The sequence below is a fragment of the Acartia tonsa genome, chromosome 5, assembly GCF_053477335.1.
Source record: "Acartia tonsa isolate MP-2025a chromosome 5, ASM5347733v1, whole genome shotgun sequence".
Taxonomy (NCBI): domain Eukaryota; kingdom Metazoa; phylum Arthropoda; class Copepoda; order Calanoida; family Acartiidae; genus Acartia; species Acartia tonsa.
The window spans coordinates 3,807,417-3,823,595 of NC_137264.1; the positions used below are offsets into that span (position 1 = coordinate 3,807,417).

At 31.9% G+C, this 16,179-nt stretch overlaps 1 protein-coding gene across 3 annotated transcripts in view; it reads right to left on the reverse strand.

Moving 5' to 3' along the window:
- The window catches only part of inaE (inactivation no afterpotential E), a 75,267-nt gene that overhangs the window by 54,923 nt on the left and 4,165 nt on the right, over nt 1–16,179 (reverse strand). For 2 of the 3 annotated variants that reach the window (XM_080159914.1, XM_080159912.1), the window contains exons 5-10: nt 12,574–12,635; nt 11,499–11,565; nt 9,544–9,587; nt 7,143–7,218; nt 5,256–5,321; nt 4,413–4,469 (exon numbers count right to left, since the gene is read on the reverse strand). In XM_080159914.1, the coding sequence (XP_080016040.1) occupies nt 4,413–4,469; nt 5,256–5,321; nt 7,143–7,218; nt 9,544–9,587; nt 11,499–11,565; nt 12,574–12,635 (372 nt within the window). The remainder of the gene's footprint in view (nt 1–4,412; nt 4,470–5,255; nt 5,322–7,142; nt 7,219–9,543; nt 9,588–11,498; nt 11,566–12,573; nt 12,636–16,179) is intronic. The other variant, XM_080159913.1, reaches the window with a different exon arrangement.

Sequence of the window (16,179 nt, forward strand, 5' to 3'; positions counted from 1 at the left end):
CCCCATATGGCAACTCGAATTTCTCAGTTGAATACATTCACGCAACTTCCCCTGGTTGTGTAAGAAGGGGATTATTGAGTAAGTTTGGATACTTAATAGTCAAGTACATAATATCAGTACTACCCTTATCCCAAGCTCCTCTGCGGAGAGCGTCATTCATTACGGTGACTTAATTTGGGACACCTGCCATACTCGGCGAGGGTGAGGTAATAATGAGTAGGTCCCTTGAGACAGCGGGTCAAGTACTTGTACTTGAGCGTGGACCTTGAGCTGGCCCTGGTGTTAGCATACAAAAGTGTCTCGTCCTACTCCATGACTACTTAGGTCCAAACACTAAGAAACTATGGCTACACACACACACAGAAGCTAGAGTCGAATCAACTAGTATATATATTATATATACTTTATTTGAAATGTTTGCACCAATGAAAATCCTCTCTTTATTTACAGTTTGTGTTTATATCAGGGAGGGAGGGGATATTGGACTGTTTATTACACTAGTCCCCAAAGTTTTATTGATGCTTTATTTGAATTTTGATTGGTTGGTTCATTAAAGTTGAATGACACTTATCATAGTTTAAAGATTGGGTAATTTTGTTTGCATCATTAGGGATGCACATTAATTCATCGGCCATTGTCTTATCCCTTTAGATCCCTGGTTGTTTGTACTCTATTTGTTCTATTTTTGCACCAATTTTTTCTTTGTATACTACCAGAAGATTTTAAATAAACTGCACAATAGATGCATTTTTTTTTTAGCTGTCAGAAAATATTTTTTTTTATAACAGGCTACAACCACAATTGAAACGTATTTTTTAATAATAAATTAGACCAGGCCATTATTTCAGACAATCCACAAAATAATTTTACATTTTAAGATAGCGGAAAATTGAAATAATCGAACATTCAGGAATTAGAATAGAACAAGAAAGATTATGTTCATAGCAATAACAATAAATGAACAGTTTTTGGTAGGTAATGTAATTTAACGAAAATGACATGTTCGCCATAAAGCTTATAAAATTGTTCTTGAATTTTTAAAACAATTAAAAAAAGAAAGACCCTATTGTCATTATCTTTTTTGCTGCATTGAGAATTCTGAAAGTGTAGTAAAATACGATTGAAACTTTAATAAATACTAAGTAAGCCAAAAAATCAAATTAATAAGCTATCTTATAAATAGCAGAAAAATGGGGTTGCAATTAAAAGAATTGTAGAAGAAATGAAAAAAAGATAAAAAAATTACGAAAAACAATACTTGTATACATTTTACTAAGGAACAATCAATTTAAAATCGAATCTAACTTTTAATACTTTTAAATCAATCACATATATTTCCAAGTAGGTTGTCCATTAATTCCGAAAAACTTATCCAAATATTTTTTTTTTTTTGGGGGGGGGTAAAAAATTTTAAAGGGAGGGGTAATTCGTATTTGGGGGGGGTAAAACGGCCGAAATTTTATTTTACCCCCCCCCCCAAAATTTTTACCCCGGGGGTAAAATTTGATTGGGGGGGGGGGGGGGTAATTACCCCCCCTGAAGTCTGTTGGGGGGGGGGGAATTTAGTTTACCCCTCCCAAAATTTACCCCTGGGGTAAAATTATTTTGGGGGGGGGGTAATCGCCCCATTACCCCCACCCCCCTTGGACGTCTATGTCTGGGTCGATAGAAATTTATTTATATTTTTAAGGAAAATTTAATAAGGCAACTAAGCGCCTTTGAATTAAGTTTTTTTGTAGCTGTCTATAGAGCCCTAGCAAAATGACGATATATGCCACTGCCTTTGGCCTATTGAAGTCAGGAAAAACTCTATACCCTATCTCTTTTCTAGGGCACGGTTTGTTTTTTATTAAATGAATAAGTTAGGGTACAATGTTTGGCATTTTCGATATAAGTAAATGATAATGAAAAACCCATAGAATACGATAATACCTTCAGAAAAATCGATGAAAATAGTTTTCATACTAAATTTTGATTTTTTAATTTATTTTCTTAAATGTCATAGCAGAAGATGCAAAATGTCGTCTTAGTTTTTGAGGGTTTTCATATTCTCTGAAATCTAAATTATCAAAATATTTTTTTTGGTAAATGATTATATGATATATGTCAAACATTTTATCAGAAAAAAATATTTAAAATTATAAAGTAGAAACCTGAATAATTTTTCTTGTGGAAATACTTTTCTTTAATTTTGATAAACATATGTCTGCTAGCATAAAGATGTTTGTACTGCCAATACACGTTGGGTTTTATTTAAAGAATTTCTTTAAAATGTTTTTTTTTACATTGTATACCAATAACGCAAATTGCTATCAGAAAACCCCCGTACCCCCCAATCGACTAAGACTCGCCTACGGCCCGATCTTTTAGGATTGCTTTGTAATTCACATTTTTGAAAGTCTTTCAATAGTATACACAGCAAATTCTCTCTTTTTTAACTAACTTTCCGAATTATATACCTAAAGCATTTGAATTGACAAAGGTTATGCTAATATTTTTACCATTCAAGTTTATTTAATATTCTAATAAATAGCACAACCCTCCAAGTTATGGCTACTTTTCATGAACATATGATCTAAAGAATAAGCTCTAACGCAATGTCATATAAGGATATTATAATATTCATTAAAAAAATTGTTATTTTTGCATATATGTTACATTTTACAGTGTTTTGTGGCTCAAAAGAAAGACAATTAAAATTTATTTCATATTATATAGTTTAAATTGCATAAGATAACCTAGAAATAGTAAAAAAGTCCCTTTCTTTTTTGTCGTACAACAGAAATTAACAAAGATTTTTATTTAAAAACATCTTAGTGTAAAAATTAAAAATTTTAAATATGGTCACAAAAAGATTCAATTAGTTTATTAAATGTGTCATTTTCAGCAAATGACGATTAATCTCTATTACAAAGAATAAAGTGTAAAAAGATATTCTCGTTTTAATTTTAAGCAACTTAAAATGCATTTTAATACCTTTTAATGATTTATTTTTTAAAACATCATTTTATAAAATGTTATTGATTTTTAAAGTTATATATTAGAATGTTTTTAAATTTTGTTAACATTTTGTTTTAAATGTAGAAAATTGGTAATTCTAAACATTCAAAAAATGATTTTATTAAATTTTCATCACTTAAAATGCATGTTTGATGAAATTTTCAACTGATAATTCAAGAAAAATCGTTTAAGTTTTATTATATTTTACTTTGAAATGTTAAAAAATATAATTATTGTCAAAAATGTGGAAGTTATACTTTCCTCAAAAAAAGACCTAAAACATGCAAATTAACACGTGTAATGAGATTTTTTTTCTTTCAGGTTTAATTTTAAGTAATTATTGATATTTTTTGTAAAAATGATTTTATATAAAAAGTTTTAAAACTCGAGTTATGTAGTGGTTCTAAAAAAGGTTGCGAATTTATGAAATTTTCTTGCAAAAAAAATTTTCTAGGATTTTAAAAATAGCAAAGGGTGTTATTAGACGTACTTACAGATACAATTGCTAAGTCATTTTGGCCAAACACTAAAATAAAGTTTTGACATCTGAGGGTCCAACCGTGAGGGGGTTTCTTTCCCTATACCTTTTACCTCTACGATGACGTCAATAGAATAGGTAGGCCTAAAGCGGTGACAACTATCCCCATTTTCCTAGGGCACTAAACACAGCACCATACATATTCCTACACGGCAATCAGTCTTTTTTGTACCCACGAAGTAGTGGATAAAATGCAGATAGATAATTGAAAATTTGAATTTCATTAATCAATTGAAAAGTGATTTCAAACTGAAAAATTCAATTTAATTCTACTAAGAAAATCGACAAAGATTTAACCCATCAAATACTTAAAAGTACTTTTAAAGGATTTTAATTGATTTTCACTTTAAATCTATAGATTTTTAGGTTTCATATATCCTAAATACAATATGCATCTTGATGTATTTCTTTGTGTATGAAAGTCCAATTAAATGAATTATTTTTTATCTATACTATGACGTCATTAGAATAGGTAGGCTAAAAGCGGTATATCCCTATTTTCCTAGGGCACTAAACATAACTACACTACCCGACAGATTTATAGTATAGATGTATTTACAGATAACTATCTCGATACCTTTTCAATTGCCTTATTCGTCTGCTACCTTATTTCCTGCTACTTGGCTGTGTTAATACACACCAAGCCATTAGTTGGTTTTCATGACCCAAGGACAGTGCGATGAATATATACAGTTATTTAACCCTTCCCTCTCTAGTGTTTTACTCTAATCACTCTCCGATGTTTAGTTGTTGTTTCAAAATATAATCAGAATGGATTTTTCTCTGTGTATATGTTAATCCATATAATAAAACTTGGTCCCTAGCTGTGTTTTTCCTTCTAAAAACTATCTATGTAAAAAGCAACGTGACTAACCTGTGTCTCCAATTCCTGCTGGCTCCCCCACTCCTTCTATGAATTCCAGAATACCTACTAAAATAAGAAATATAATCACAAGGCAATTATAGTTGGCTATACACAAATAACGACCATCTCACTAGCCGTCACGCCCCTAGATGCATATATGGGTACTTGATGTGCGGGTAAGTCAACCTCCCTATTTTTAATTTTTAGTTTTAAAATATAAAAGTAAATATAAAAAAGTATTTTTTGGGGAGTCATTTTTTCTACGGTTGATTTCTCTCTGATGGGTGGTGTTACCCTCCTCTAATAGTAATAAAACTTCACATGACCTATAAGTAGCTACATGGTAAATTAAAACTATATCGATTCTGCGGTTAGCGAGATACTTCAGTTCAAACAGACATACAAACTCACAGACATCCTGTTACTTCTAAATAAGGATACATACATCAGAAATAAAAAGAAACAACATTATTGCGAGAAAAAAAATAGATTTCGTGATTTCAGCTAATTTTTTGAATAATGACGAAGTTTTTTCTGCCCCTCAAATATTTATTTTTGTCATTGTGCTTGTTTCTTATCCTGGTCTAAGTGGAGGTAGAAATACCTCATATTAAGTGGATATATATTACTAATATGAATTTTGTAAATTAAGCTACAAATGATCGATATATTTTATGTCAAAAATGCTAACAAAACGACCTTTTTTGGTTTCTTTATTAGTTAGAGTAATCAGTTTTGAAATATCTTTCTTTTTCAAAGAAATTTGATGAAAAATACTAAATGATATGCAAATTAGGGTGTTCACTCGATATACATAATGATAGTGTAGCTTTGCTACAAAAAGTTTGCTACCTTTCTTTGAACTTTCCACTGTTTTGTGCCGCCCTTTCTTGGAATTTCTTCAACTTTAACCAGGATCTGAATAGAAGTTTTGATATAATAGAACCATTCTTTCTCGGAGTTGAGTATGTGTTTAGCACAATTAGACTATTACTATTGCACGACCCTTTTTAGAAGTAATAATGTTCATAGTAATAAGATGCACTTATGCATTTGCATGAACCCCGATCCATTTTAGTATTAAGATAGACGTTAACAAGAAAAATAGATTTAAAAAGTGTTATAAAAAAAGGATTTTCTTTTTATTTCTTCAGATTTTTGTAATAGGAAATATATGTATGAATATAAGAATATATTCCATATTTATGTAAATTTAACCAAAATGGCATTAAAATAGAAAGATTTAGTACCTAGACAATTTTGTTAATATGCGAGAAAATTTAGTTTAACTTGAAAATTGGGCAATAAAAATAATTTGATTTTCCTATATTTCTTTGTTAAAGCTTTGTTTTTATCTTAGGGGCAGGTTTTAGGTTATTAAATATTATATTATTATATTACCATATAATTGGCTCAGCTTTTTCTTTAGTTAATAATTTTGGTATTATCCTCTTAGAAATTTTTTTTTAATATTGAAAATTTGAGTACCCCCCCCCCCCCCCCCCCCCGACAGCGAACTATGAACTCTGGCCGCAGCGCTCGGCTCCCTAGCCTGCCTAGCCGCCGCGCTCGGCTTTTGCCTGCCTAGCAGCAACGCTCGGCCCCTTGCCTGCCTAGCCGCAGCGCTCGGCTCCCTAGCCTAAAACCTAACCTAACCTAAAATAGTTGTTCGTCGGTATTCGGGGGGGAGGGGGGGGGGGTTACAAAATTGAAAAAAAATGAGAAAAAAAATTTCTAAGAGGATAACGCCATAATTTTTAAAGTAGCCACGCCACTCTATATTAATTGCCTGTTTACACAATTACAACCCCATTCCCTGATATAATGTATAATAATCAAATTTGAGGAAAGTGTAACCCTTCGGGGTTCCTCTGATCTTACCTTCCTGCTGAGCCATAAGAACACCAGAATACTAGAACCAAGATTATCAGATCTTACCTTCCTGCTGAGTCATAAGAACACCAGAATACTAGAACCAAGATTATCAGATCTTACCTTCCTGCTGAGTCATAAGAACACCAGAATACTAGAACTAGGATTATCAGATCTTACCTTCCTGCTGAGCCATAAGAACACCAGAATACTAGAACCAGGATTATCAGATCTTAACTTCCTGCTGAGTCATAAGAACACCAGAATACTAGAACTAGGATTATCAGATCTTACCTTCCTGCTGAGCCATAAGAACACCAGAATACTAGAACCAGGATTATCAGATCTTACCTTCCTGCTGAGTCATAAAAACACAAGAATACTAGAACTAGGTTTATCAGATCTTACCTTCCTACTGAGTCATATAAACACCAGAATACTAGAACCCGGATTATCAGATCTTACCTTCCTGCCGGAGTCAAAAGAACACCAGAATACTAGAACTAGGATTATCAGATCTTACCTTCCTGCCGGAGTCAAAAGAACACCAGAATACTAGAACCAGGATTATCAGATCTTACCTTCCTACTGAGTCATAAGAACACCAGAATACTAGAACCAGGATTATCAGATCTTACCTTCCTACTGAGTCATAAGAACACCAGAATACTAGTACTAGGATTATCAGATCTTACCTTCCTGCCGGAGTCATAAGAACACCAGAATACTAGAACCAGGATTATCAGATCTTACCTTCCTACTGAGTCATAAGAACACCAGAATACTAGTACTAGGATTATCAGATCTTAACTTCCTGCTGAGTCATAAGAACACCAGAATACTAGAACAAGGATTATCAGATCTTACCTTCCTGCAGAGTCATAAGAACACCAGAATACTAGAACCAGGATTATTAGACCAACCAGATTACAGATAACCAACCCTGGATAGAAAATAAGCACAGTCACAAATCAACTTTCGTACAATGTTCTATAACCACTCTTATTTGTAACCTAAAAACCTAATCAAATTTCCTTTATCCTATTCAGATTAAAAGCTAATAATCAGAATCAGATATAATATGAAAACTTTCAATCATATGAAATATATTAATATTGTTGATTACACCAAACTAATTTCAAAAATGAAGAAGCTATTCTTAATTTTTTAATTTTCAAATGGTTGTTAAATATCATTTCCTAAATGAAACACAACACTTCCACAATTTTCAGGAAAGTTTAGAATTAGTTCATGTAAGGTTTCAGGCTATTAGGAGGAGGTGGGTAGGTCTTATATACTTGGAGCTAAAGCCTTGGGAAAAAATACCTAATAGAAAACACAGTGAAGTTGTATTTTTACAACCAAACTTATATTTTATTAAAAACTGATATTTTACATTTGAAAGGAAGGCAATATAATATTTTATGTGTACTATCGAAAGAAAATAAAATTCAATGTTTATTATTCCAATATATTTACCACTTTCCTTTCTTATTGAAGAAAATATGTATAAACCCCCAAGATACAATTTTATGATTTTTCTTTCAACTCACCAAACTTATATTGCCTTAATATTGTAATGTTAATCTGAAAATTTCTTGTGAAAGGGCGAAAAAGATCATTTTATTCTTCTAGTACTATTAATTGATTTGGTAAAATGTCAAAGGCTTTTTTTAAATGCAGCGTTTTCATTTATAATACTCTCATTAAATATGGGTGTATGTATGAGTATGTTTGTTGTGTTTTCTATAAGATCTTACGAACCAATAAACAGATTAGACTTAAATTTCTCAGGAGTCTTTTCCTGTTTAGGCTAGGAAGGAAATAAATATACAAGACCCCCAACAAAAAAAAATTAAGCAACATTTGTAAATGTACTTAAAAAAAAAAGAGGGTTAGGGTCTCAGTCAAAGAAATGCAACTAGGAATTGTACAATATCTTATGGCTAGGAAATTATGTTTATGTAAAAATATCAAAAGTGAAATGTTTGAAAAGATATTCTGCAAAATATATTCAGGGATTAAGAGATATGACCTTGCAAAAAAATTTGCACATAAAACTTTGGTGTGAAATTCTGCTTTTTATAGATATTATATTTTGGCAAGGGAAATAAGTTAGTAGTTATTCTGACCAGTTATATCTTCTTTCTCTATTGAGTTTTACGGGAAACTTCGTAATAGTCATACGGATCTTAATGCTTTTGTCAAAGTTGTTATTCTGTAAATAATAAAATGAATTTATTTCGATTAAAGGCACCTAAAAATGAGAACAAGAAATTTTAGCAAAATAAAATATTTATCATGGTCTTTTAATCTCTTAAAAATTTCAATATTTTTCACTTTTTGCCTAATACATAAAGATTTGTGTACAGCTTAAGGAAAGTATATTTTAAAGTACACAAAAAATATTCTAAAACTAAAGTCGAATGAATTAAAAAATTGCACTTACAGAAGATTTTCAAATTCAGTAAATTGATAATTTTTTTTCAATTAGCTGTTTTACAGAGAAAAGAATAAAAAAAAGGCATTTGCTTAAAATTTCTTTCCGTTAAGCTACTTTAAAAATAACTAGACAACAAATCTAACTTTGGTAAGGAGGACATATTTTTAATTTGTGTAATTTGTCCTCCAAATAGCCTAAAACCTTTCTGAACAAAATCAAAGTGCTGTCCTGCCGTTTACGATGAAAATACAAGAAAAACATAAACACGGCCAGCTACTACGGACACTTGAGTTATAAAATAGTTATACACATTCCTAGGACCTATGAGAAGCTTCACTATAAAGGAGAACCATATCGGACCAGCGGGATTCAATGAACATATAACTTTTAGGTATTATGCAATCTTGCTAGCAGCTGCCAATCTTTGAAAGGGGGGGGGGGGCAAAAGTGACACTTTTTGAAACCAAAACTAAAAGTCAAAGGAACTCATCTAAAAAAAGAGTTACAGGTCTGACATTTTGCATGGCAGTTGCTTTATATGGGTACAATATGGAACTGTGAAGAAACGGCGGCGCAACCGCCAAAACCGCCGAGAAATGGCAAAACAATTTCGGCGGGAAACGGCGGTTTTCGGCGGTTGCGCCGCCGTTTCTTCACAGTTCCATATTGTACCCATATAAAGCAACTGCCATGCAAGATCTCAGACCTGTAACTCTTTTTTTAGTTGAGTTCCTTTGTTGACTTTTAGTTTTGGTTTTAAAAAGTGTCACTTTCGCCCCCCCCCCTTTTCTATGTCTATCAAAATAAATGAAAATATTTACTCACCAAGAATAATGTTCTTCTGTTTGTAGGACATCGAACATGTTGACCTAAAATAACGCAAATAATGTATAATTTTTTTTTAGGGTTTTATTGTTTCTGCATCAAAACAAGTAAATAGAAGTGCCCAATCATGAAATCTTCAAAACTTGATTCTTTAATAGAAATAGTTATTTTGTGATTAATTACAGCAGGCGATCACTTATAGAAATGCTACGAGTCTAATCAGAAATATCAAATGTAAAAGATTCTTCCTTAAACTAAACTTCTAGCAAATTAAAGATGACTTTTTATCAGCGTTGCGGAGCCGTTTGATTTTGGTGCGGCTCCGGCTCCGGCTCCGCGGAGTCGTCTGTGATGATGGAGGCTCCAGCTCCGTCCTAAAATCAAGAAAAACTCGACATATTTTTTTTCTCCACGTCTATTTTTGACTTTTGAAGTTTTTAAAAGTTCAATTTTTGATGAAAATGGACTTGAAAAACTTAAAAGGGGCATTTGCACATGACAAAACAGAGTTACCAAATTATAATTTATAAAAAATCTCTTTGTTTATCTAGTCCGGAGCCGGAGCCGTTTTTTAACGAAAATTACGGCTCCGGCTCCAGCAAAATATGGCGGCTCCACGGCTCCCGGCTCGCTAACACTGCTTTTTCTTTATACGAATAAAAGAAAAAAATGTGCTTTTGTACCAAAACTTGTACACTTTCTAACTAATAATAGGATTGAACTGTTCCTACATTGTGTTCCTAATGGATCAATAAAGAATTCGAGATCTAGACTTTTTATATTTATTGGCTCTGTATGTTGTTAATTTTTTTTTCTAGTATTCATTCGAATCCGGTGGATAGGAACTGGTTCTCATCCATACGAAAAAACTATGTCTAGCATATATTATATCCAGCTTTCTACGAATATAAAAATGTACAATCATAAGATTAAAACCAGTTTTTTGGCCCGTGTCTTCGGCACCTCGGGGCTAAAAAAACTGGTCTTAATCCTATAATTGTACAATACATTCTATATCCGCGGAAAGCTGTTTATAATACGATGCGAGAAATAACTATTATAGTATTTCGTCAAACGCGATTTTAAAGTCAAAAGTACAACAAATGTTTTCGTATGCTTTTGACAAAAAGCTCTTTTATTTCCTTTTACATCGATTAAAATTCAAATTTGAGTATGTCTATTATGTAAAAAAAAAAAATATGCTAAAAACCCGTAAAATTGTGTTGAAACCTTACTAAAAACCGTATTTCATTTGATTTATTTGTGTAACAATGAGAAAAGTTTTATATCTTCTACTAAACGAGGGTCATAAACCTTTGAGAAGGAATTGGTATACTTATTCTGATATATATAAATATCATGTATTTATAACTTATAATATAGTAAAACAACGTTTTTTTAATTCAATTTTATTTATCTTTAGCTTAAAGTTTCATGCTTTCGTAATAAGGCGATACTAATGATTTTTGATAAACAAATTGGATGATTTTTTTCCAAATTGTTTTGGAAGATTTTTTCAACAATTAAAGCTTTTCTTATATCTATCTTTCTATCCAACAATGAATAGGAAGATGGGAATAGTGGGAGGGGTTAGGATGGTCCAGTAACGAAAGAAGAGAAAGGCCTGATCTAGAAGATATAGCTTGCTATTATCTAAATAGTTTGGTTTATTAGAACTGTCCTTTTCTCCTTTATTTTACAGTCATCATTCCCATTTCATTTATTGGGGAATCAAAGATAAATATTCTGCAAACTAATATGTAGGAAGAACAAATGTTAGTTCGGAATTTTGAATTGTTGTTTATAGCTTTCAAACATTATTACATACCAGAAAGTTAATACGTGAAATTAAAATTTCTGTCTTTGGTTATTTCTTAAATGGTATAATAAACATACCAACTTTATTTTTTAAATGGTGATTACAAGTAAAATAAGGCATATTGTTGCATCCTTACCTTGTATAATGCGAATGTATCCAAATAATACCAGTAGCACACCAAGAGAGCTCGACAATCCACATCACTTAAAAAAAGGATTAGCTGAAAATGAATTTCCTATTCAAGCCCTTGTTTCCTAAAGTGTACAGCAGATAACCAAATTATTGCAGACCCTATTTTAAGCGACTCCGGTCAAATGGAAAAGCGATTTAATGTATAAACGATTTATACAATATACATTCAAAAATTAAAATTTTTAAATTTTTTTTTTTAAGTTTGAAGCTTTTTTAGCTAGTAGCAAATATTGAGATAGGAAGCGGAAGCTACGCACACTTTCGGAAACTAAAATTCAGTTCATCAAAAAGAGTGCATTAGTTGGTAAAAGTTGCGTCATGGCTGCCGACAAACTTTTATAACAATATTAAGGCAGGAGCAGTTTGTTTTTTAGTAATATTTCCAGGGATCTAAGGGGATAATACAATGGCCCATAAATTGATGTACATCCCCAATCATGATACACAAAACTACCCCTTCCATAGATTACTATTGGTGGATGAAACGTTTGAACACTCAACTTATTAATCAACCAATAAAATTCACTCAAGTTATTAGGCAATGTATAAGAAAACATTATCTAAAACTTTTAGGACTAGTGTAATAAAGAGAACATTGCCCCCCCCCTCTCTCTCTCTTAATAATTCAGTGATGGCTTTAGACAATACAAAATATAAAGCATAAAAATTTAATGCAAAAGTGCTTTTTGACCCCCAAAGACCATAGCTAAAGACCAATATTGTAAGTTGTTTTGTAGTAATATGGGATAACAACGATAACAGAAAAAAAGTATTTTAAAGTTAATTTATACAGTATAAGTAAATCATATGAAAAGACAAAAAATCTCAAAGATTTTAGTATATTTATAAAATAATCTAAAATACATTGTTATAAGAAACTCTATTCATCCATAAAATATTTCGTTATTTTAGCAGTTTTTCTAAGTATTAATGACGACCCCAAAAATCCTTATTTTCGATTTATTTTTCTTGTTGTTTATACCTTATTCATGGGCACTGTTAGAAATAAATTACATTACCTTGTTTTAAATAAATTAGAACTGAAATTTTGCTTCTTGGAACATCGTTAAATACGCTTCCTCTGATTTTACAAATTATCATGAAAATTTTCTATTAAAATTATTCTAAACAAGGATGACAACATTCATAAAAGCGAAGCACTGAAACGGTAGGACAAACGGACATTAACACTTGTATAGTGTCAGAACTGAATAATCATAATATAAATGTATAAGAGTCAAAGCAAAATTGTAAGTAAATTTGTTGAAAAACTGTTTGATTCAGGATAATGTTTATGGACATACTTACATTTTAGGACTTGATTATAGAGTTGCTTCGCTTATTACATTATACTTTGTTGTCCCAGGAATCATTATACCAAAAATCAGATCAATCGGAATATTAGATCACATAAAAATTTGTTGTTAAAAAAGTAAAAAAATCAATATGTTTAAAATGGACGTACGGACATTCTGGAAATGATTATAGAGTTGCTACGCTTTCTAAATCATACCTAACTACTACAGGAATCACCATGTAAAGTTTGAAATCAATAGGACAATTCTAACATGCCTAAATTAGCGAAAAAAGCTATTCGTTACGGACGGACGGACGGACCGACCCTAATTATAGAAAAGCTTCGCTTTTAAAAATCTACACAGTCACTTGCAGCTCTAAACTGTAAAGATTTCTAAGATAAATACTTATAAACAGGATGTCTATCTGTCTGTTTGTATCAAAGAATTTCGATAACCGCTGAACCGTTATGGTTTTCTTTTACAGGATAGCTTCTCATAGGTCCTGGGAAGAGGCATCTAGGGGCGTAGCCGTTAGTTATAATTAAAGAAAGGGATAGCAAGATAAAAGAAAAGATAGAAAGTATTTCTAGAATTTAAAGGAATTATAAGAATTTTTGCCAAATTGAGTGGAAAATGGTTTCACCCAGGATATAGGAAATGTATAAATATTAAGAAAATAAGGACAACATTAACATGACTTTTTAAAATGAAAAGAACAGTATTATGATTAACAGTAAAAGAATCTCTGTAAGTATTTTTTTGTGTGAAAATAATGTATAAAGTTTGGAAAACCATTGAAAAATTATTACCTTTACTATGTATTAATCTACCATTAAACAAGGAATAGAAATCAAATTCATTGTATGACTTGATTTTGTCAAACGTAGAGACATACCCAAAGTGATATGTAAGATGAGTTGCAGCGTAGTGATGAAATACAACCAAAATCTAAAAGAAACATTACGTGCAGAGTTGGATATTTAAATCATTTTAGTGGTGAGCCAGATCGGGGTGAGCCAACTTTTCACCAATGAGAGCACAGCATTTTATGACATGCCGCGCTGTGCTTGGTTGAAATTCGGCTCACCCCGATCTGACTCACCACTAAAATGATTTAAAGATCCAGCTCAGGAATTAGAAGGAGAAATTTAAAATCTGATATCACACCATGATTGCTAATCAGAGCCCACTCATTATTATCTAATCCTTCCCTGAAAGTGGCAGATATCATACTTTAATCCAATAGAACCTAAACAGTAAGCCATAGAAGAAGTTCAAATCGTGTATTTAAGATTGACTGTGAGTAGAGTTGAACCAAAAATTCTGTGATATAAAGTAGTAAGTTTTGATAATTATTAGATCTCTATTTGATGAAAATTCATAAATATGAATTTGGGCTACTTTAATTTCTTGTATAAGTCTTGGAATGGATTTAGGCTATTTTAGGCAACTCCATTTATACAAAGCTCCTAGATGGTAAGGGCGCAGCTTATAGTAGTTTATAAAATACACTAGCGGCTATTTTAATTTTAGTTAAAAAACAATTGGGGGGGGGGGGGGGGGGTATTTTTTTACTTTTTGGGGGGTTGGGGGTGTCCAACCCCCAAGAAAATAGTTATAAACCTTTCCGGGACCTATGAGAAGCTACCCTGTAAAGGAGAACCCGATCGGTTCAGCGGTTAGCGAGATCCTTCGCTACAAAAAAACAGACACACAGACAGACAAACAAACAGACAGACATCGTTCTACTTTGCATTATAGATGTCTCTTTCTTAGTAATGGCAAAGAAAGGCCTAAACCCCAGGGAGAAAAAGAAATATATTCTGGTTCAATTAATTTACATTCATTCTTTCTCTTAAAATCTACCATTTTCCTAATACAGAATTTTACAAATATAAATTGTGGAATAGTTATTTCTTTCATCGTATTATAAACCGCTTTCCGCGGATATAGAATGTACCATTATAAGATCAAAACCAGTTTCTTTAGCCCCGAGGTGCCGAAGGCACCGGATAAAAAAACTGGTTTTAATCTTATGATTGTACATTTTTATATTCGTAGAAAGCTGGATATAATACGATGCTAGACATAGTTTTTTCGTATGGATGAGAACCGGTTCCTATCCACCGGATTCGAATGAATACGAGAAATGTTTTTTTTTTATTTCCAGTGTCCTATCCCTTTACCCCAGGGCCTAACCCAGATTCGTGTGTAATGTGGATGTAAATATCTTTTTCTGATATCTATTTGTTTCAGTTCCCACAATTCAGTCGCTGCTTTGAAAACAAATTTAGTTTGGTATAAAAATATCTAAATATTAAACAAAGTTAATATCTTAAGCTAAAGATCTCGGAAATAACTGGTCTAATAACTTGGACTTTTAAACTAAAATTTTTGGGGTAGTTTTAAGCTACTTGACCTTCTCCGTCATCCTCTTAAGACTGTAGGTATGAGTCCAGTAAGATTTCTAAAACATACCAAAGGCTGATGAGCTTTTTAAATAAAAATATTATAATCATTTGGATAACGTTATTCTGATAATATGCAGCCACAGTTACTTAAATTAGGATCTTAATGTTATTTTATGTTTTTTTCAGCCATGACTTTTATCTAATATCTATATAGTCGTCAAAAACAATTAGGGATTTTCTTGATCAAAGGCCCATGGGGTAAGGGTACCAAAAAATGTATAAAAAGAACAAAATGTTTTCTTACTTCCATTAGTTCACCCAAATTATGAGAATTTTTTTTGCTGTATTTTAAAAACACCTTTTTATTTTTCTCTCCGATTGACCTACTCTTATCAATTCTTTAATTCTCAGCAAAAAAAAAAGATAAAATGGTATTTAGTTCAACTACAACATTAGATTTTAGTCTTTTAGTAGCTTAACTCTGTATGATAATTCAGTCTTATTATTTTAGCAATTTTACAACAGATTTTTATTAGCGATAACAACAAAATTTTAGAATTCCTATTTTCATTCAAGCTGTAGATCTGTATCTTTGACTTGTCAATTGAAATCTCGTAAACGGTAATGAGTTCACAATTTTTTAGGAATACTTTGATTTCGAATAAGCAGGCTTTAGGCTATTTTTTTTCGGTAGCTCATTCCATCCCAATCTCTGGATAATATATATCACATAACAAAACCTAAATCAAAACTAATTTTTCGATAGGGAACTCTCATTCCTAAATCGGGCGTTTTTTCCCTAGAGGCTAGGGGCAAAGTTACTAGTACACTAAAAAATTAGCCCAAACCCTCAATCTTGAAAAATCAATAGAAATGCTGCTGCTTAATTGGCCAATTGACAGCATAAAGAAGCGGA